This window comes from Cucurbita pepo, chromosome 6, assembly GCF_057944985.1.
Source record: "Cucurbita pepo subsp. pepo isolate OVF chromosome 6, ASM5794498v1, whole genome shotgun sequence".
NCBI lineage: Eukaryota > Viridiplantae > Streptophyta > Magnoliopsida > Cucurbitales > Cucurbitaceae > Cucurbita > Cucurbita pepo.
The window spans coordinates 8,755,894-8,778,506 of record NC_141803.1 but is presented as its reverse complement, the minus strand read 5'-3'; the positions used below and the strand labels follow the sequence as shown (position 1 = coordinate 8,778,506).

The window sequence follows — 22,613 nt, the reverse complement described above, 5'->3', positions numbered from 1 at the left end:
AGAACAGTTGTATAAAGTATCTTTTGAAATCAATGAAGTGTTCATTTGCAAAAGAGGTATTCATATTTGTTCTGCAAAACTAGAAAACAACTTATATATGTTAAAACCGAGCAAAACAAAAGCTATTTTAAATATTGAGATGTTTAAAACAGCTGAAACTCAAAATAAGCGACAAAAGATTTCTCCTAATACCTATCTTTGGCACTTAAGACTAGGCCACATTAATCTCAATAGGATTGAGAGATTGGTTAAAAGAGGACTTCTAAATAAGTTAGAAGACAATTCTTTACCTCCATGTGAGTTTTGTCTTGAAGGTAAAATGACTAAACAATCATTTTGCGAAAAAGGCTATAGAGCCAAAGAAACCTTAGAAGTCGTGCATACAGATCTCTGTGGTCCAATGAATGTCAAAGCACGAGGAGGGTATGAATATTCCATCAGTTTTATTGATGATTATTCAAGGTATGGCTATCTTTACCTAATGCATCACAAGTCGGAAGCTCTTGAAAAATTCAGAGAGTATAAGACTGAGGTTGAGAATCTATTAGGTAAAACTATTAAAACACTTCGATCAGATCGAGGAGGAGAGTACATGGATTTAAGATTTTAGGACTATATGATAGTACATGGAATAAGGTCTCAACTCTCAGCCCCTGGTATGCCTCAACAAAATGGTGTATCAGAAAGAAGAAATAGAACTCTATTAGACATGGTTCGGTCCATGATGAGTTTCGCTCAATACCCGATCCGTTTTGGGGATATGCAGTGGAGACTGCTACATACATTTTGAACATGGTTCCTACTAAGAGTGTTTCAGAAACACCTTATGAGTTATGGAAAGGGCGTAAAGATAGTTTACGTCACTTCAGAATTTGGGGATGTCCAGCACATGTGTTGTTACAAAATCCCAAGAAATTAGAACGTCGTTCAAAATTATGCCTATTCGTAGGATACCCCAAAGAGACGAAAGGTGGTTTGTTTTATGATCCTCAAGAAAATAGAGTGTTTGTATCAACGAACGCTACATTCTTAGAGGAAAATCACGTAAGAAATCATCAACCTCGTAGCAAACTAGTATTAAGTGAGATTTCTAAAGAAGCTACTGATAAAACAACAAGAGTTGTTGATCAAGCTGGTCGTTCAACCAGAGTTGTTGATGGAGCTGACACTTCTGCTCAATCACATCCTTCTCAAAAGTTGAGAATGCCTCGACGTAGTGGGAGGGTTATAACTCAACCCGATCGTTACTTGGGTTTGAAGAAACTCAAGTCACCATACCTGATGATGGCGTTGAGGATCCATTGTCCTATAAACAGGCAATGAATGATGTAGATAGAGATCAGTGGATTAAAGCCATGAATCTTGAAATGGAGTCAATGTACTTCAATTCAGTCTGGGAACTTGTAGATCAACCAGATGGGGTAAAACCTATTGGTTGCAAATGGATCTATAAGAGAAAACGAGACCAAACCGGTAAGGTACAGACCTTTAAAGCACGACTAGTAGCAAAGGGTTATACCCAAAGAGAGGGGGTGGACTATAAAGAAACCTTCTCACCTGTTGCTATGCTTAAATCAATTAGAATACTCTTGTCTATTGCCACATTTTATGATTATTAAATTTGGCAAATGGATGTTAAGACAGCTTTTCTAAACGGCGATCTTGAAGAGAGTATCTATATGGCTCAACCAGAGGGGTTCATTGGATAGGATCACGAGCAAAGGGTTTGCAAGCTTAAAAGATCCATTTATGGGTTGAAGCAAGCATCTCGATCCTGGAACATAAAGTTTGATACTGCGATCAAATCTTATGGCTTTAAACAGAATGTTGACGAACCTTGTGTTTATAAAAGGATAGTCAACTCTACAGTAGCTTTCCTGGTGTTGTACGTTGACGATATCCTATTAATTGGAAATGATGTGGGAATTCTGACTGACATTAAGCATTGGCTGGCGACACAATTCCAAATGAAAGATTTGGGAGAGGCTCAGTTTGTTCTTGGAATCCAAATTGTTCGAAATCGCAAGAACAAAACACTAGCATTGTCTCAAGCATCGTACATCGACAAAATGTTGATTCGATATAAGATGCAGGACTCTAAGAAAGGATTATTACCTTTCAGGCATGGAGTTCATTTGTCGAAGGAACAAAGTCCTAAGACACCTCAAGAAGTTGAGGATATGAAACACATTCCCTATGCATCAGCGGTCGGTAGTCTGATGTATGCCATGCTATGTACCCGACCCGACATATGCTATGCTGTGGGAATTGTCAGCAGATATCAGTCCAATCCGGGACGTGCTCATTGGACTGCCGTTAAGAATATCCTCAAGTATCTTAGGAGAATGAGGGACTATATGCTAATGTACGGTGCTAAGGATCTGATCCTTACAGGGTACACTGACTCAGATTTTCAGATCGATGTAGATTCGAGGAAATCGACATCAGGATCTGTCTTCACTCTGAACGGAGGAGCAGTAATATGGAGAAGCATAAAGCAAGGTTGCATTGCTGATTCCACCATGGAGGCTGAGTATGTTGCTGCTTGTGAAGCAGCGAAAGAATCTGTATGGCTTAGGAAGTTCTTAACTGATTTGGAAGTCGTTCCAAATATGCATCTTCCCGTCACTCTTTATTGTGATAACAGTGGAGCAGTTGCAAATTCAAAAGAACCAAGAAGCCATAAGCGAGGAAAACATATTGAGCGCAAATATCATCTCATAAGGGAGATTGTGCAACGAGGAGATGTGATCGTCACACAGTTAGCTTCAGAACACAACATTGCTGATCCATTTACAAAACCCCTCACGGCTAAAGTGTTTGAAGGGCACCTAGTGAGTCTAGGACTACGAGTTATGTAATCTAGGGCAAGTGGGAGAAAAGGCATGAGTATGTGATGCCCTAGTTTATTGTATTTCTCTCTACTCAACGTTATAAAACCCCACTAGAGTTTTAGTCCAAGTGGGAGTTTGTTGGGTTTTATGTCCTAAAACTCATAGTTTGTAAACAAAGATATATTCTATTTTCAATAAAGTTATTATTGATATTTATTCAGTAAAAATTGTTATTGAATAAAGTGAACTTTACGATCATTAATCTAAATCCAATAAACTAAGAACACTCTGGCAATAGTATGACTACTTGAACTATATGTAGAGACATAAGAGTGGATCAAGTTCAAGTATATAGTCAAAATTATCTATAGTATAAGGATAAGGCTGAGTACCTTATTCTGGGGACACTATGGATGCGGCCCACTTTTGTATATGATATAAACAATGTGATCACTAAATTGTGCATGTGGAGACATGTGAGTGGGGGCGTCCTATGCAATGAGTATTGCATAAGATCGGACCATGAAGAAAACCACTCTCACTTTATAAAGTCGTTTACTGTTGAGACTGATTTTCTTTTCATTCGATAACCTAGGTAACTCGGTTTTAATCCTGAGCTAACCATGAACTCCTGTTTATTCGAAATTATCCTTAGATTTGCATGGGTGAGAGTGGCTCTAGTTCGCCGACTCAACAGGTCTCCCATTTCAGGGGTAAGACTGGGTGAATGGTTGGGGACGTGGGGTGCAAGACGGAATTCACTCCTACCCACTTTTAGGGATAGAAGAAAGGTAGTTCCCTTAAGCACTGACTCCAGGTCTTGAACAAGGGGCCCCACCCTCTCATTGACCTAAGAGGGATTCGGTTTACTGGTTGGACCACAAACCAATTGTTTATTAGAGGATCAGTGAGACATAAGGAACAAGAAGTAACTTAAGGGGTAAAACGGTAAATTGACCCAGCTCTAGTTACGAACAACCTGTGAAGGATCGACTTACTAATCATGGTTATATCAGATGGACAGAAATATATCTATAGTGAGGGGAGTGCAACTACTAGGCTATAGTGGAGTGTCCTAGTAGTTAACGAATGTTGGTTAACCAGGTTAATGAGTTTAATCGGTTAATCTTGAATCGTTGGAGCCCATGATCTATAGGTCCATTAGGTCCCTCTGCTAGCTCATATCGGACTAAACCATAGAACAGTGTGACGAGTGAGTTCAAAGTGTTCGAATTCAAATTAGGGAATATGCGTTACATATATACGATATATTTAACCGCAATTTTATTTTATTTACGAATTAAATGAAAAGAGAGAATCTGAGATATTTAAATAAGATTTAAATATCTTAATCAATTATGTGTCGGAATTGATTGGGATTGGCATTTGAATTAATATTAAATATTAATTAAATAGTTTAATTAATTATTTAATGTTACTTTAATTTGAAATTCATTATTCAAATTAGTTGTTGAATTAAAATGAAGAAAGTCAAAATGTTGACTTTCATCTAATGGAAAAATCATGTGAGTGGAATTTTGAGGTGTCAAAATTTGGTTTAACCAAACTTGCATGTTTGCCAAATAAACCCCACAAGTTTGAGTGGAATTTTGAGTGTCAAAATTTGGTTAACTCAAACATGCATGCTTGCCACATAATCCCAAACATTTGAGTGGAATTTTAAGTGTCAAAATTTGGTGATCTCAAGTTTGCATGAACATGCAAACTTGACTCTTTAAATAGAGTGATCATGATACTTGGAAGGGATTCTTCTTCATCTTGATGAAAAACCTCTCACAAGCACTCTCTTTCACATATACAAAATCCCTCCCAAGTTTAGTCACTCACCGGATTCCACAATCCCGTTCTAAGGCCGGAGGATAGTGGAGAAGACACTAGTGGTGGTTCGAAACCGGTTCGTGAGGCAAAAGGAGTTTCAACTACAAAAGGTTAGTATTTCAACTCATTAAGTTTTAATACTTAAGAACATGCTAGTCATTTACAATAATTGATGTTCAAAAAGTGCCTAAGATCCAAATTGCTTCCGCATGTGTTATATTAACACCATCAGATTGAATGATTAATGAGAAGATTGAATTATGAAGAGCAAGAATGCTCCATATTTATACAGAGAATACAAAACATATTCAGAAAATCTACCTAAAAATCTGCAGAAAATCTGGTAACAAACAAGTAAACAAATCAAAATAAAATCTAATCAAATCAAAACTACATCAAATAAAAAACTAGATCTAACTCCTAATGGAGGTTTAATTAGATATTAACGGACAGCAATCTAAACAAATACGTGATCTTTAACAGTAATTCCATATAAGTGGACAAATGAATAAATTAAAAATCCGTCAAATATTTGTGAACACACTAAAAAAGGAAAGATTTTAAAACGGTTAATCCAATGAAAAATAAAATAAAATGAAAGATTTGAAGGTAAGAATCCCAGCCCAGAGAAGAGAGGAGGGAAAGAGGAGGGAGAGATAAGGGAAAATATAAAAACAAAAAAATAAAAAAAAACGGAATGAAAAGCAACAGGAGAGAGAGGAAGAAAAAAAAAGAGAGGAAGATCTCAGAAGTACTAGATTGTTATCCTAGTAAATAAACATATATTCTTATTTCTAAAGTAATTTTCAAATATATTATGAAACTATAGTACCAAATAAATTGTATGTCACCCGGAATTGTATTGTTAGACATATTATATTCCAAGAAATATGAAATCTAAATGGAAAGATTATGAATTTGTTAAATACTTAATAAAATTTAGGAGTTAGAATTACGGAAGAAATTTGGTGAATATCTTTAATAAGGTGAAGCACCTTGGCATAAGTGAGAACGAATTCGAGGAGCAAAAGCAAGCTAATTTGTAGTTAGATAGAACTTAGGCTAAGGCCATCCAAGTAAGTGGTCTTACTATTGGCATGATTATATTTGATGTTGACACGTAACTCGTAGTTCTCCACGTGTCATATATATCAATATGTGTGAATTGTTTATAGATCAATATGCTTATAATATGATATGTATATGTTATAATATGTGAATTGTACAATAACACTTACGATACGAGGTGTTCAATGATATGTTTGAGATAGGATACGAGAAGGATGCACTAAACGTAATGTAACGATAGAAGTAAGATATGTTCATGGAACGTTAAGGTAAGGGAATGTATCGAAGTGCTATGGACATGAGAGATTGACAAAAACGATATGGTCATGATCGATTGACAAAAGAATAAGATAAGGTTATGAGTAGAAAGAGATACAATTATGATAGATTGATAAAAGATAGCATTCGATATGACTAAGATACGTTCATGTAATGATATGACTGTGACATGTATAAGAACGTTAAGGCTATGATAGGTTAGGAAATGATATGACCACTAAAAGTTTACAATATGGTATGATTATGATACGACATGTGAATGACGAATATATGTATATGTTCTCATATGATATGAAAATGACATTAAATATGCCATGGTACGAGATATGTGATAAATTGACATGTTTACGATATGATATATTGTGATGCGATATGTATATGATGAAATGTTATGTTAACAGCATGGAATGTTATGTTATGTCTCCTAAATTGTGTGTATACAGCATGATATGAATGTCATGAAATCACGATAAATGGCATGAAATATAACTCGGTTAGAATTATGTATGATATGAGAAATGACATGATATGAATGAAAAACTGTGGCGAGGTTATATTTCATAATGTTGAAAACGAAAAAATATTGGGACCTCATGCATTATGTGTGCTCATGCATTTGGGGATACCCCTATTCCATCACGATGGTACGACGCGTACACCACGAGGCAGGTGAAGTATCATCATGTTTTACATAATGCTGCCGTGAGGGTTACTAATTCTAATAGGCGTCCAGCTTAATTCTTCCACAAGTCCCTTAAATTTTACTTAACTTAGGGTTCATATAGATTTTTAACCATTCCTACCAGAAAAACTTGAGAAAAGTCTAGATTTGTTTGAAAAATTTCTATACATTCCTCATCGTGAATCTCCCACTTCGCTCAATCTCAAGTCATGATTTCATAATTGTATGTCATATTTTGGATACCTCATATCACAATCCATGTCGTACATTGTGACACCTTTAAATCACCTCGAAACTTTCACATCTACCGTTGTCCTGAAACGTTCCTTTAAGTCTATGTAAAATAATGCCACAAAAATGTTTACTTTCCCACTACGAGTCATATCCATGTAGAAAAAAAGAAAACCCTTCGAGGTTGCCGAGAAAAGGGGTAAATCTAAGTGTGACTACCAGAGTTCATAGGACGCCATGGACGTCGAGCTTTGACATATTCGTTGTTACTCTTTTGAAGAGTTCAACATGAAGCCTCCATTATTTCTTCTCCTTTTCTTTTTTCACCCTACAAATTTGAATCTCTCTTCGGTGTATGATTTATGCAACTCTTGAAGCATAGATTGTTGGATCTGTATAATTTTAAATGAATATTTGAAGGTATATATTTTATTGGGGATTGAAATTAAAATTAAAAATTAAAAATTAGGGTCCACTTTGGTTTTATTTATCTGTATTAAGTTAATGATGGATTATTTTAAAAAATAAAAGCTAATAATTAGCCTAAGCAATTTATTTAGATTTTGAATAACAGGCTACTCAATTTAAATTTTATGAAGTAATCTTTCCATTTAGATTCAGTGTATATTGAATTAAAATGTCATTTTAAAAACTATTTCACAAGTCACAAATATTTTACAACATTTTATTATTATTCTTCTTCTTTTAAAGCAAAGTATGGCCTCTTAGCTTAATTTTATGGTATGTTCATTAAATAATATCCTAAAAGAGATAAATCATTCTGATATTTATTTTTTCTGGTCTAATTCAAGAGATTTATAAAAAAAATTATCGTTCCTATTAACCATGTCTATTTATCATTCATGGCAATTAATTTTTTTTTTTTGGTGGATATCAACCTAAAATCAGCTTCCCAAACAGCTTTAACAACTTGTTCAACACAAGTTTTTTTTTTTTTTTTTTTTTTTTTTTTTTTTTTTTTTTTTGGCTATATAATGAACCAAAATCAAAATTATTAAGCATCAACAAAAGAGTTTTGTGTATCTAAAACAAAATGAAGACTCTAACCAGCTTCCGTTTTATCTTATTCTTGGCTTTGGAATCAAGCATTCTTATTAACACATGTTTTGCCGGAATCAATAGACAAGTTGGAGGGGAAAAAGGGCAACAACCAGCAAGCAGATGGCAAGTGACTATTTACAATTATCAAACAAACTCAGTTTTAAATGCTCATTGCATGTCAAAAGACGACGATTTGAGCGAACGCGTTTTGGCCAAGCAAGCTCAATTCAACTCGAGCTTCAGAATGAACTTTTTGCGTACGACTCTGTTTTGGTGCAATTTTAATAGTTCTAATGGACATGCTTCATTTGAGGTATTTTGGCCAGAACTCGTTTTGGCTTTCTGAAAGATGCGACTTTAAAAACTGCATTTGGGCAGCTTTTGATGATGGGTTTTACTTAAAAAATATTCTTTCCGAGAAGTTTGAATTGATACACCCTTGGGAAAAATGATGTAAAGTTTCCCTTGCTCATTTTGATCCCACAAAACCTACTTTTTTTTTTTTTTTTTTTTTTTTTTTTTTTTTTTTTTTTTCTTTTTCTTTTATGTTTGATTGCTTTCACATGTAATAATTCTACATAGAGTTAGTGGTGTTTCCTTGTAGACTTAGGATGTTGTATATTTAAGTCTAATAAAAGTGGGAGGAATGGTTTGGGATTTTATAGTTATTTTGATGTTGATAATTTGGTTGGGTTTCAAGTTTCTAGTTGTAACCACCCATGTTCAAGCTTGGAAATATGGATTTGGCATTTATTGGCCCTAATACTCCCCTTACGATTATTGTCACGTTATTTACTCCTTGCTTCTAAGAATGAAAACTGTCACCACAGACCGACATAAGTCCTTCCGGCATGTCTTTTCCTCCCTCACATGTTTGCTCCAAGAAAAGCACATTTAATCTCGAAGTTCTTATGATTAAGCCACCAAAAAAAGCAAGTGCATCTCGTTGATATAGGTGGTAAGTTTCAATTCTTTTTAAGCATTTCTTAGTCATCTATACTCTGGATCACTTTCATTCGGATAGAATCCATGTTTATTCATGTACTCTCTTTAACTCTGGTATCACTCTACTCAAAATCCTTTAAGGATTAAGAAATATTTGAGGTTTTAAACTTGAAAGGGTAACAATTTAAGACCAAAAGAAATATGTATAATAATTGAAAATGGTAATGTTAAGATCGTAAAAAGGATATATGGAAAGAACTCAAGTCAATTAATCGATTTACAAGGAGAGATTAAATATCTTTTGGTCTAATCTTATACAAACTTATTGTATATGATACCCCCATCACTTGTATTCACATGAATGATATGGATCAAATTATTTGTAACAATTACAAAGTGGGCCTATCAATACTATTATCTTAGTACTTGAAGTACTTATCTCTCCATAAAATTCGTAAAATTACTAACCTTCATATACCATCTAGCAATTCTTTGTACTAAGTTTATTTCATATTTGAGTTTTCAACTATATGGAGACTTTTAACAAAATAGTGCATTTATGGCAATGAAAATTAATATACATGTTTCCATTTTATTTAAAAATTTCAAACAACAAAATAGAAGAAATTTGAGAAGGAGAGGATCCCATTGTAGTTACCAGAAGTATATGATTGGCTTTGAGAGAGAAAAGAAGCGTAGCCTAAGTTTTGGATAGTTGGGTGTGGTGCTTTACTAAATAAAGTCTAACCAACAAACACCGTTGATATCCTTTTGGTTCTTTTAGTTTTTCTTTTAATAGCCTTTTACATAAAAATCTATCTTTAATGTTCATGTAGGTTTGTTGGAGTGCAATGATCCAAATGAAACACAAATAAATCCTAAATCTGTACGAAATAAAGGCTATTAATAATCTCTATATGATTTTGTTGTTTACTTTTGCATCAACTTTTAATGTTTTCACTTGTTTTGCGAGCCAATATCCAGAATCGCATTGAAAAGTGACGATTCTTAATTATCAAGACGTACCTTTACTGACTTATTGCAAATCAGAAAATGATGACTTAGGTAAATAAGGGTGTTCCCACCATGACAAGTTATTCAACCAGACCATATTATTTTATGTATATAGATCAAGCTGAAGATTGTTCAAACTCGAATTTTAGGAATCTTCATCACTCGATTCTTGTCTTGAAACATTGCCCATACTTCGTATTTATAGATCAAGCTTGCGTCGCCATTAATTGTTCTAGAATTGTGGTGAATTTTTTCATTTTTTTTATTTTAAACATTTCTAAAATTTCAGTCATAAATATCTAAAATGATGAAGGTGCTACCGAAATTGGTTTTCAACTTTAACCATTCGATCTCCAGAACCTTGAGCCTTGCTAAACATATCCAAATAGTATCTCAATCCAACGATTGAATGTGAATATTTGATTGACTTTCTTCTACTGGACGGTTCTGGAACAAAATTTGATTGCAGATTCTTTTTTAATTATAGTTTTGTAATTCAGTGGAGCTAAGGGTATTTTTTTTTTGGTAATTTGTCACATTTGGAATATTTTATGATTATTTTCCTCAAAACATCCATACTTTTTCTTAAAATCCTTCATCCCTTGATGTTGTTGGTCAGTTTTTCCTTCTCGACCATCTTGAAATTCCTTCTAGATAAGGAAAATCGAGAAAGATCCTTGGTAATTGAAAAAATGACTTTTTTGCCGTTTTCTCCTACTTTTTCCTTTCCAATCTTTGTCCAAAGGCCTTAAATTCTTAAAATTATTTCTAACGGCGTAGAAATGACTTGCTAAGACTCTTGTCATTCTTGATCCTCTTAATTTCTTTCCTTGAATTCTTTGGATCTTACACGGGCGGCTTGTTCTTATTGGAGCTAATTTCCTTTATTTTTTAGGGTGTTACATCATATCTCGTCACTTGGCTCCCCAAGTCGTATTTATTAATCACAGTTTTGTACATGATCCTAAGATGAATTGGTTAACTCTTTGCTAGTCTCTATGTCGTACATCTACGTATCATGAATATATGAGGTCCACTCTTTCTTAGAACATTTTCCATACTACACTGAACATAATTATTTGATTCATAAGCATCATAAACAAAACCTTAAACCAAACGACCACCAAGAGATCTAGATCAGCTAAATAAGGTTCATTTGAAATAGTTCTTGTTTTTTTCTATTAAATGATGGAACAATTTGATAACTATTTGGAATATGGAAATGAATTTTATGTTATGGTCGTTCGGGTACTTCACCTAGTCTAATTTTCATAGTGTCTCACGACCTTGCCTAACGGGGCTTTTATTTGGTCATCATATGTAAGGACCGGGCTGAGTAATTAAAACACAACACAATAGATAAAACACAAAACGTTTCAAAACAAATGGGTTGAAGACGACGGGTGAGGCTTGTCTATGACACCTACTCCAGAGTCGGCTCCCAACCTAGACTAAATCCTTATTACCTGAAAAAACAAAAAAAAATCAAAATAAGGAAGGAGTACAAGACTCAGCAAGTAGCCTACTTGTAGGCTCTTAATCGTGTCCTTTATATGCTAGGATATTGCACTCTTTCTTTTCTTGTTCTTGTTTTTGTTGTAAGTACCTAGGCCCCTTAGTCCTGTTTCTGACTTGAACTTCTATTAAGAATGAGAAATAGAATTGGGATAGAAAGCGCAATCTTCATTAATATTCACAATGTTTAAATAGGATACAAGCTACCAACTAATACCTAACAATAAGGAAAAATATAAACTAACTAAATCTTGAGAATAAAATAAAATATACTACCAATCAAATCATGAAGTAAAAAAATATTAATTGATTATGAATATCTAAGATATATTCAACAACTAATTATTATACTATATTGTCCACATATTATATCTTAATATTCTCCCTCAAGTTGGAGAGTGTATGTCAATCACACCCAACTTGTCTTTCAAAAAATCAAATTAATGTCTTCCCAAAGTTTTAGTGAAAATATCTACAAATTGCATTTTAGTCGAAACATAACATGGTTTGATGATTCCAACTTGTATTTTTTCTCGAACTATATGATAATCTATTTCTATGTGTTTCGTACGTTGGTGAAAAACTGGATTGGCTGCTATGTGTAATGCTGCTTGATTATCACAATACAATAAATGCTGGTTCTGACAGTGGAACTTCCAAGTCTTGACGAATATATCTTATCCAAGTTAACTTTAAACAAGTATTTTTCATATCTCGATACTCGGCTTCTGCCGATGATCTGGACACATTGGTTTATCTTTTAGACTTCCATGGAATAATTGAATTTCCAAGGAAAATGCAGAACCCAGAAATAGACCGCTTGGAAGTTCGACAACCACCCCAGTCTGTATCACAATATGCTTGTAATCTTAAGTTGTTTTCAGATGGTAGTAGAAGTCCTTGACAAGGAGTACCTTTGTTGTATCTCAGAACTCGAAGAGCTGCCTCCCAATATGGTTTACGTGGTTCATGCATAAATTGACTAAGCATAAGAACTAAATACACTATGTCAGGCCTAGTAACGGATAAATATATTAATCTGTCAATCAACCGTTTGTATGTACTTGCATCATTCAACTTCTCTCCTTCCGTTAAAGAAAGTTTTAGATTTTGCTCCATAGGAAATTTTTCTGGACGTGCTTCTGTAAGACCTGTGTCTTGAAGAATGTCTAGAGCATACTTTCTTTAAGACATAAAAATTTCTTTTCTAGACCTAGAAAATTCAATGCCTAGGAAATATTTCAAATTCCCTAAATCTTTGATAAGACATTTCTCGAGTAAACTAGTTTTGAGATGTTGAATTTCTTTGAGCATTGTCTTTATTTTGTATATAAAGAGTAATCTGCTACTGAATGTAGCCTGCATATTGTATACTGGTAGAGAATATGGAGAAACAATTGCGAGAAGCCTGTTTTAAACCATAGAGAGATTTATGGAGCCGACATATTATATTATCTCCCTGTCGGCGAATACCTGGTGGTAAAGACATATAGACTTTCTCGTCTAGATTACCATGGAGAAAGACATTTTGAACATCCAACTAATGAGTGAACCATTTTCGAGCAACGACAATAGTGAGTAAGCAACAAAGTGTAGTAAGTTTAACTGCAGGAGAAAATGTCTCTTTGTAATCAACACCCTCAACATGAGTGTATCCCTTTGCTACCAATGGAGTTTTATAACGTTCAACAGAATCCACAGAATTGTGTTTAATCTTGTACACCCAACGACAGCCAATAGCTTTATGGCCAGGTTGTAGAGGAACGGGAGAAGTATGCTGCAATTTCATCATTCATAGTCTGCGGCCATAATGGGTCGCCAACTGCCTCATCATAGGTTTTAGGTTCTGTCTTGGCTGTAATAAGAGTTAGAAAAGTACGTTGAGTAGGAGAAAAAAAAGAGAATGAAAGGTAATGATGAAGGGGATACCTGGTGCTAGTGTTGGGACTTGAGCTAAAGGTTAAATGATTGGCTCCAGAAGACATCTCATAAACATTATAACAAGCTAGAAGCTGTTTGGTACGAGTAGAACGTCGGAGTGGAACTGATGTATCAGGTGGGATAAGGTTAGAACTAGTGGGTGAATCTGGAGAAGGAACTGAAGGCGGAGGAGACGACGAAGTAGTAGGTGAAGGAATAGAAGGTAGGGAAGGACTATAATGGATGTTTCAGTAAGAAGAATCTTGAAATGGTAAAATGAGAGTTAAATGAGCTAATGTCAAAGTTTGTGAAGCTGATGAAAAAGGAAAATCATCGTCACAAAATTTAACAGCACGACTGATAAAAAAAAAAAAAAAATTTAATTTGCATGTCATACAATTTGTAACCTTTGTGACCACAAGGATATCCTACGAAAACACAAAGAATTGCCCGAGGTTCAAATTTTTGCTTAGGGTGTACTACAGTTGCATAACACTTACAACCAAGAACTTTAAGATGGTGAAATGTAGGTGGTCGTTTGTAGAGTTTTTCAAAGGGTGTCTTGTTAGATAACAATGGTGATGGTGTTCTATTTATAAGATAAACAACAGTCAAAATGCACTCTCACCAAAAATTAAGTGGAACTTGTGACTGAAAGAGAAGAGACCTAGCTACATTTAGCATATATCGATGGTTGCATTCTACGATTGCATTTTTTTTTTTTTTTTGGAATATAGGCACAAGTGCGCTGAAAGTCAATGTCACAAGAAGTAAAAAATGGTTGCAAAGATAAGAACTCAGTCCCATTGTCTGATCTATCTATCTTGATAGTAGTATGAAATTGAGTGTGAATGAATTTAACAAAGTTCATTAACAAATGATGTACTTCTGATTTATGTTGCATAAGAAAAATCCAAGAACATCGAGTAAAATCATCATCAATAGTGAGAAAAAAAACGCAAACCATAATGGGTTAGAAATTTATGTGGTCCCCAAACATCACAATGTAACATATCGAAGGCAGAATGAGTTGTTATCGAGCTTCTTGGGAAAGACAGTCTAGTTTGTTTTGCTAATGGGCAAATACTACAGTTATGAGAAAAAATAGCATTATTAATATGCAGTTGCTTTTAAAACGAGAAAAAGAAGGATGACCTAGGCGTAAATGCCACAAATTAGATGACTGAGATACTTGGTGAGCTGAAGATTTGATTCGAGATGGAGAAATAGACAGAGACCTCCAAATTGTTTACCCGAGACAATCATCCTCAATGTAGCCAAGTCCTGCATAATACAAGAATCAGGATAGAAGGTGACATAACATTTCATGTCATTGGTAAGTTTGCTGATGGACATTAGGTTTAAATTGAATGAAGGCACACGTAAAACATTGTTTAATTTAAGGTGAGGATTAAAGAAAACATTGCCAATATTGTGACACATGTGCTGTCCCTCCATTAGGCAAATTTATTGTAGATATGGTGGCAACATTTGGTTCATTCATAATAGAAGCTTCGGATACTATATGATTCGTAGTATCCATAGCTCTCGTATCGAGAATCCATGGATTAGAACTTGTAGAGTTAATAGATATTGCAGATACTGGAAACAAACCTGCAGCATTGATGCTATTGTTAGAATTACTAGAAGGATGATGATAGAGTGCAGATAATGCTTGTGCTAACTGTTGTAATTTCTCAGAAGACAATTTTGGAATGGAATTAGGTGACTGTTCTTTTGTATTCAACGTAGAAACATCGGTCATATTTGCAAATGATCGATATCCATGATTCTTGCGTTGATTGACTTCTATTGCCCTTCCATAATTATTTTTCTTTCGACATCGATCTTCTTTATGTCCCCTTCTATCACAAAATTTATAGTAAAACGTAACGATTCGACACTCATCAATTGTATGACCACTTTTATTGCAGTGTTCACATGATTCGTCTTTGGCGAATTTTAAATATGTTGTTTTCTTCCGCACTGTTGATGCAATCGAGAAATTCTCAGTAGGTTTAGAAGTTACCCGATACTACATCTCTTCTTGTACAAGTAATGAATATGCTTGTCTCACATTAGGTAATGGGGTCATCATCAATATGTTAGATCTCACCGTTTTATAAGACTCGTTCAGCCTCATGAGTAGTTGCATCAACTTGTCTTCTTCGCGTTGATCATGTATTTGACGTTGATTATAGGTAAATGGTGTGCGGTGTTAAAATATCATCACTCCCAATAGAATCAAGCCTAATAATTATATGAGCCCATTGTATATTTATTTTAGTAGAGATTTTAGGAAAGAGATCTTGATATTTTAGGAAAAAGATTTAGATTTGTTAGGTCTAGATTGCGTAGGGTATAGTATAAATACCCCTCAACCCTACCTAGTTTTTCATCCCAAGAAATCCGAAACAATATAAAGTAGTAGTATTCTACAAAGTGTCTTGTATTTTCTTCTCAATTGGTCTTAATAAAGAGTGCGAGTGTTTCCCACATAGAGTTGTGTTCAATAATCTGGTATCAGAGCGAGGTTAGTATAGGTTGTCTGATCTCTTGGAATTCTTAGTATACTTTGTGGCTGCAGCAGCTTTGTCTAATCATCCACATCAGAAACGATTTCTTGAGATTATTAGTGAGTGAGTTTCTTTGTGTCGTGAGTAGTCTGTGACTCTACAAGCCTTGTGTCGAAAATGCTTGTTTGGTATTACTGAGGTATTGTCAACACGATGGGTGACTTCCAAATTGTAGGAGGAATCAAAAAACTCAACAACAACTACTACAATACGTGGGTAACATGCATGATGTCCTATTTACAAGGACAGGATCTTTGGGAGATCATTGGCGGGAGTGAAACTATAACGGCAGTAGAGGATTCTAACGATGCCTTGCGCAAATAGAGAATCAAAGCAGGCAAAGCAATGTTTGCCTTGAAGGCCACAATCGAAGAAGAGATGTTAGAACATATTTGGGATGACAAGACACCGAAAGAAGCATGGGACACGTTCGTGGTGTTGTTCTCCAAGAAGAACGATACGTGGCTACAATTTCTAGAGAACGAGCTATTGTCAATTTCACAACATGACATGACGATTGCTCAGTACTTCCACAAAGTCAAGACGATCTATCGAGAGATTACTAAACTAGAATCGAAGTCTACAATTGGAGAAGATATAATGAAGAGGATCATTATCCACAAATTGCGACCATACTATATAAGCTTCACTATTGCTGTACAAGGATGGCCCACTCAATCATCACTTGTATTTGTTTTTACAATTGTTAGCCAGCCAAGAAGCCATGGCTAAACAAATGGGAGGCATCACATTAAAGGGTGAAGAAGAAGCACTCTACACGAGTGAAAGTCGGGGCAACGATAAGCCATCTTCCAAACGTGGATACAAAAACGGTGACAAAAGAAGGAGTCATCAAGGAACTGCACAACCTGAGAGAGCTTAGAAGAATGACAACAGGAGTTCTCAAGGAAAGAGATTTGAAGCTAATTGCTATAATTGAAGGAAGAAGGGCCACATGTCTAGAGATTGTTGGTCCAAGAAAAATCTGTCGAAAGCAATGTGGCATCCTCCAACATGGAGATGGAGGAGAAATGGGATGCAGAGGTACTATATGCCATAGAAGAAGACGAGCTAGCACTCATGGCGACGATGGGAGACCATATAAATTATGAGAATGACTAGATCGTTGATTCAGGATGCTCAAACCATATAACTGGCGATCAGAGTAAATTGCAAGACAAGAAAGAGTACAAAGGAAGCCATATGATACGCAGAGCAAATTATGACAATCATGTATGGCAAAAAATCTAATAGAGTGTCACTATATAATGTTTATCATGTACCGGATATAAAGAAGAGCTTGTTGTCAGTGCGACAACTAACAACATGAGAAAACTACGTCTTGTTTGGGCAAAAAGATTTAAAAGTCTATCAAGTTGTTAAGATAATAGGAAAGCTGACAATAAAAGGATGAAGAGTGGAGTCTGTTTACGTCCTATTTGCAGAGTCTGCCTATATTGACAAGACCCAAAAGAATGAGACGACAGATCTATGGCATGCAAGATTGGACATGTTAGCTACCATAAGTTGAAGCTAATTATGCAGAAATCCATGCTCAAAGATCTACCACAACATCTAAGAAATTCTACAACAGATGAAAGTCTTACCAGATTCAAACATCGAAGAAATTCTACAACAGATGAAAGTCTTACACGATTCAAACATCGAAGAAATTCTACAACAGATGATGGGGGAGCAAAATACGCAAATTAAATAAAAGGTTGATGCACCTGAAGATCAAAGTGACATTGGTATTGGAAAGCAAGAGGTGACTCAATCAAGCGAATCTGATAAAAATGAAACGACACGTCAGCAACTTAGGCGATCAAATAGAATACGAAGGCCAAATCCTAAGTATGCAAATGCAGCTATTGTAGAAGATAGAGTTTACGAACTAGAGACATATGAAGAGGCATCACAAAACTCGGTTTGGCAGAAAGCGATGGAGGAAGAAATTATAGCACTAGAGCATAATCAAACTTGGGAACTAGTGCCAAGACGTAGAAATTGATCGCATAGAAGTTGATCGCATAGATGAAGGATTGTTTCTCTGCCAACAAAAGTATACAAGAGATATGCTTCAGAAGTAAAATATGTTAGAGTGCAAGCATCGACGGAGACAAATGCCAAGATTTGTGAACATGAAGAAAAAAAGTTGAATGATGAAATGACGTACCGACAACTAGTAGGTAGTCTTATCTGCCTAACTTTAACTCGGCCTGATATTTCTTATGTAGTTGGGGTTATGAGTCGGTACGTGCGAAGAACAAAGAAGCCCCATTTGGATGCAACTCGGCGGATTTTCAGACATGTCAAAGGTACAATCGACTATGGTCTTTTGTACAAAAGAAGCAAAGACTGCAAACTAGTTGGATACTATGATGCTGACAATGAAGGAGACCACGAAACTCGGGGATCAACCACTGGGTATGTGTTCAAGTTTTGATCGGGAACAATTTCTTGGTGTAGCAAGAGACAACCAACAGTATCATTATCAACTACACAAGCAGAGTATAGAGCAGCTCAAGAAAGTACATGGTTGAAACTCTTGAGGGAAGATTTGCACCAAAAAGTTGACTATCCAATATCACTTCATTGCGACAACTATTAAACAGGTCTACAAACCTCCTTTAATATTTAATTCAAGTCAAATACTTAAGCTACGAAGAATTAATGAGCCTAAAGACATCACTCAAACCTATATGTCGAGCATAGAAAAGTCTTTAAATGTAATAGCCAAAAGAAAAAACAAAAGTTAAGTTAAAAATAATAATAATAATAATAATAAATAAATAAAAACCATCCTTCCTCACTTCTCTCAACAAACGTCTCATCCCTTTCCCAATTATCTCTTCTCAACCCACCTATTATGATAGACTATCGAGTTGTGAAAAAAAAAATAATAAAAACTAAAATAGTCTCCACCCATACTCTCAAATGGACGTGAAGAGAGATCTGGTCATATTGTTAAGGTATATGTTAATTTTTTTTTCCATTTATTGTAATTTCATTTTTAGAAAATCACACTAAATTATAAGTTGAATATTCCCTAATTGCTGCAATTGTTTAGGTTTGAGTTAGAAATTAGATGTCAATACATTTATACGTTTTTTAGTAAATCATATTAATTAGTAATGTCACGTCAGTAACTATCAGTAGCTTCAGATCGTAATTGTTAGTGAAAGAGGGATTGATTGAATGATTAATGAGAAGGTTGAATTATGAAGAGCAAGAATGCTCCATATTTATACAGAGAATACAAAACATATTTAGAAAATCTACCTAAAAATCTGCAGAAAATCTAGTAACAAACCAGTAAACAAATCAAAATAAAATCTAATCAAATCAAAACTAAATCAAATAAAAAACTAGATCTAACTTCTAACGGAGATTTAATTAGATACTAACTGACAGCAATCTAAACAAATACGTGATCTTTAACAGTCCTCCTTGTTTAGAAGCTGTGAACTCCAAGCTTTTTTCTGAACACCCATCTTGCTCCAATTATTTTTTTGTTTAGAGATCGATCAACCAACTCCCAGATTTTGTTTTTCTCGATCACTGAAAGCTCCTCCTCGGACAGGTGCATCATCAACCAAAGCATCTTGTCGTTCATCTTTAGATTCTTCTAACATGCCAACAAAGATGCCAACTTCTGACTTTTTGTCAAGCTTATCATGCTTGACCTGTGGAATGTAAATGAAGCAAAGTCACCCAAACACTCTAACGAACTTTAAAGAAGATTTGTAACCATACCAAACTTCAAATGGTGTCGGGTCCTTCACAACTTTTGTTGAAATTCGATTTTGCAAGCACATAATAGTGTTTGCTGCTTTTCCCCAAAAAACGTTTTGGAAGATCCTTCTCATGAAGCATGCATCTCGTCATCTCCATTATGAATCTATTCCTCCTGACACTGACGCCATTCTATTGAGAAGTGTATGGTGTTGTCAATTGATGTTCAATTCCAGCCTCTTCACAAAACCTATTAAAAGTTTCTGAAGTGTACTCTTTGCCATTATCTGATCTTACAGTCTGAATCAAGCATGCACCTTCATTCTCAACTCTGGCTTTAAATTTCCAAAATACACCCGCAACTTCTGACTTTTGCTTCAGCAAGAATATCCAACACATTCTTGTTAGATCATTAATAAAAGCAATGTAATAAAGATTACCATTTAGTGATGGTGTTCGCTGAGGACCACAAAGATCAGTATGAACCAGTTGCAACTTTTTCGAGCCTCTCCATGCCTGTTTAGGAAAGGGTTGCCTATGTTGCTTCCCAAAGTTACAAGCACGGTAAGGAGACATGCCATCATCAATGTCAGTGAGTTCTTCTACCAGCTTCTTTGACTGTATCTGAAGCAAACCTCGATGCTGAAAGTGCCCAAGTGTTTTGTGCCAAGTCCCAGTGGCACCAGCTCTGGATATAAAGGCCGTTGGATTTAGAGCAAAGCTTTTTCCTTTCATTTTGACGTTGAACAAGTCTTTGCCACTAGCATCTTTGATCAAGCACTCCTTATTCTCAAACAACACTTTATAACCTTTATTAAGTAACTGACCAACGCTCAAGAGATTTTGATCAATTTTAGGCACAAATAAAACATCTGGAATAAATTTTGTACCTTCATAGCTTGTTATAGCTACTGTGCCTTTTCCCTTGACTTCCAAGTGTTCACCATTGCCAATCCTCACTCTCTTATCTTCGATGTCTCTTAATTCCTCAAAAAACTCCTTGTCATATGTCATGTGATTTGTGCACCCACTGTCAATCAACCAGCTCTCGCTTGATTCTTTGCTTGAGGAAGAAGTGACCATAAACAATTGATCTTCTTCTTCTTTTTCTTCTTGATCAACGACCTGTGCATCTACTTCTTTCACCAGATCTTTGGCTTTGCAGATCACAGCTTCATGTCCAAGTTGATTGCATTTGGAGCAGAAGGCGTCAGGTCTTCTCCAACACTTGTATGGTGGATGACCTTTCTTCTCACAATGGCGGCAAGGTAGATAGGATTTTTTGAAACCTCCTCCTTTTGTCTTTTGATAATTGGCAGATGAATCTCCATACGTCAATTGATTTTTGAAATTTTTGTTGTTTTTATACCTGCGGCTGTCTTGATGCGTAACAAGTAAGGCACCTTCAATCACCCCTTCTTGTCTCATAGACCTCCTTTGCCCTTGCGCTTGTAAAGCATTCAAGAGCTCTGTAAGAGAAATCTTTGACAAGTCTTTGGTGTTCTCGAGAGTAGTAATGGTGGCTTCAAACTTCTCTGGAAGAGTGACTAGCAGCTTTTCAACGATCCTTGAATCATTTAATACAAAACCAAGCAATCTCACCTTGTTGGCGATGCTGAGAAGTCTGTCAGAGTACTCTTTTACCGACTCTTGCTCCTTCATCTTCTGCAACTCGAAATCCCTAATCAAATTCAGGACATTCATTCTACGAATCCTCTCATCTCCTTCATATTCAGCCTTGAGATAATCCCAGATTTCTTTTGCTGTTTTGAGGGACATTATTCGCATGAAGATCATTTCAGATACAGCGGCAAATAGGCAAGCTTTTGCCTTTGATTTCCTTGTCTTCTTTTTCTTCTGTAATTTGATTTGTGCTACAGTAGGATCTGCTGGAAGCAGAGGGACCTCGTAATCCTCTTCTATTGCTTCGTAAAGATCCAAGGCCTCCAAATAAGTCTCCATACGTACTGCCCACATTTGATAATTGTCTCCATCGAAGACTGGTGGTGCAACAGCTGAAAAACTTGATTCTTCCATTTTGATCAAACAGATCCCTTAAGAAGATAGCTCTGATATCAATTGTTAGTGAAAGAGGGATTGATTGAATGATTAATAAGTAGATTGAATTATGAAGAGCAAGAATGCTCCATATTTATACAGAGAATACAAAACATATTCAGAAAATCTACCTAAAAATCTGCAGAAAATCTTGTAATAATTAGCCTAAGCAATTTATTTAGATTTTGAATAACAGGCTACTCAATTTAAATTAAGCTAATAATTGCTTAGGCTAATTATTAGCTTTTATTTTTTAAAATAATCCATCATTAACTTAATACAGATAAATAAAACCAAAGTGGACCCTAATTTTTAATTTTTAATTTTAATTTCAATCCCCAATAAACTATATACCTTCAAATATTCATTTAAAATTATACAGATCCAACAATCTATGCTTCAAGAGTTGCATAAATCATACACCAAAGTGAGATTCAAATTTATAGGGTGAAAAAAGAAAAGGAGAAGAAATAATGGAGGCTTCATGTTGAACTCTTCAAAAGAGTAACAACGAATATGTCAAAGCTCGACGTCCATGGCGTCCTATGAACTCTGGCAGTCACACTTAGATTTACCCCTTTTCTCGGCAACCTCGAAGGGTTTTCTTTTTTTGTGGGATTATTTTACATTAATTTTATTTCACATGTTTAAATTTTCTTTTCCACTTTTAATGTTTCTTATCAGTGTGAGACTTAAAGGAACGTTTCAGGACAACGGTAGATGTGAAAGTTTCAAGGTGATTTAAAAGTGTCACAATGTACGACATGGATTGTGATATGAGGTATCCAAAATATGACATACAATTATGAAACCATGACTTGAGATTGAGCAAAGTGGGAGATTTATGATAAGGAA

General features: G+C 35.3%; 1 protein-coding gene across 1 annotated transcript; it reads right to left on the bottom strand.

The window, feature by feature from the left end:
- Positions 1–19,243: 19,243 nt before the first annotated feature.
- On the bottom strand, positions 19,244–21,479 carry LOC147792263 (uncharacterized). Its single transcript, XM_087124825.1, has 5 exons — positions 21,104–21,479; positions 20,591–20,872; positions 20,187–20,428; positions 19,502–19,651; positions 19,244–19,255 (listed from the first exon to the last, which is right to left on the bottom strand). Exons 1-5 carry the CDS (start codon positions 21,477–21,479, stop codon positions 19,244–19,246), a joined length of 1,062 nt encoding a protein of 353 aa, XP_086980951.1.
- Positions 21,480–22,613: the final 1,134 nt, after the last annotated feature.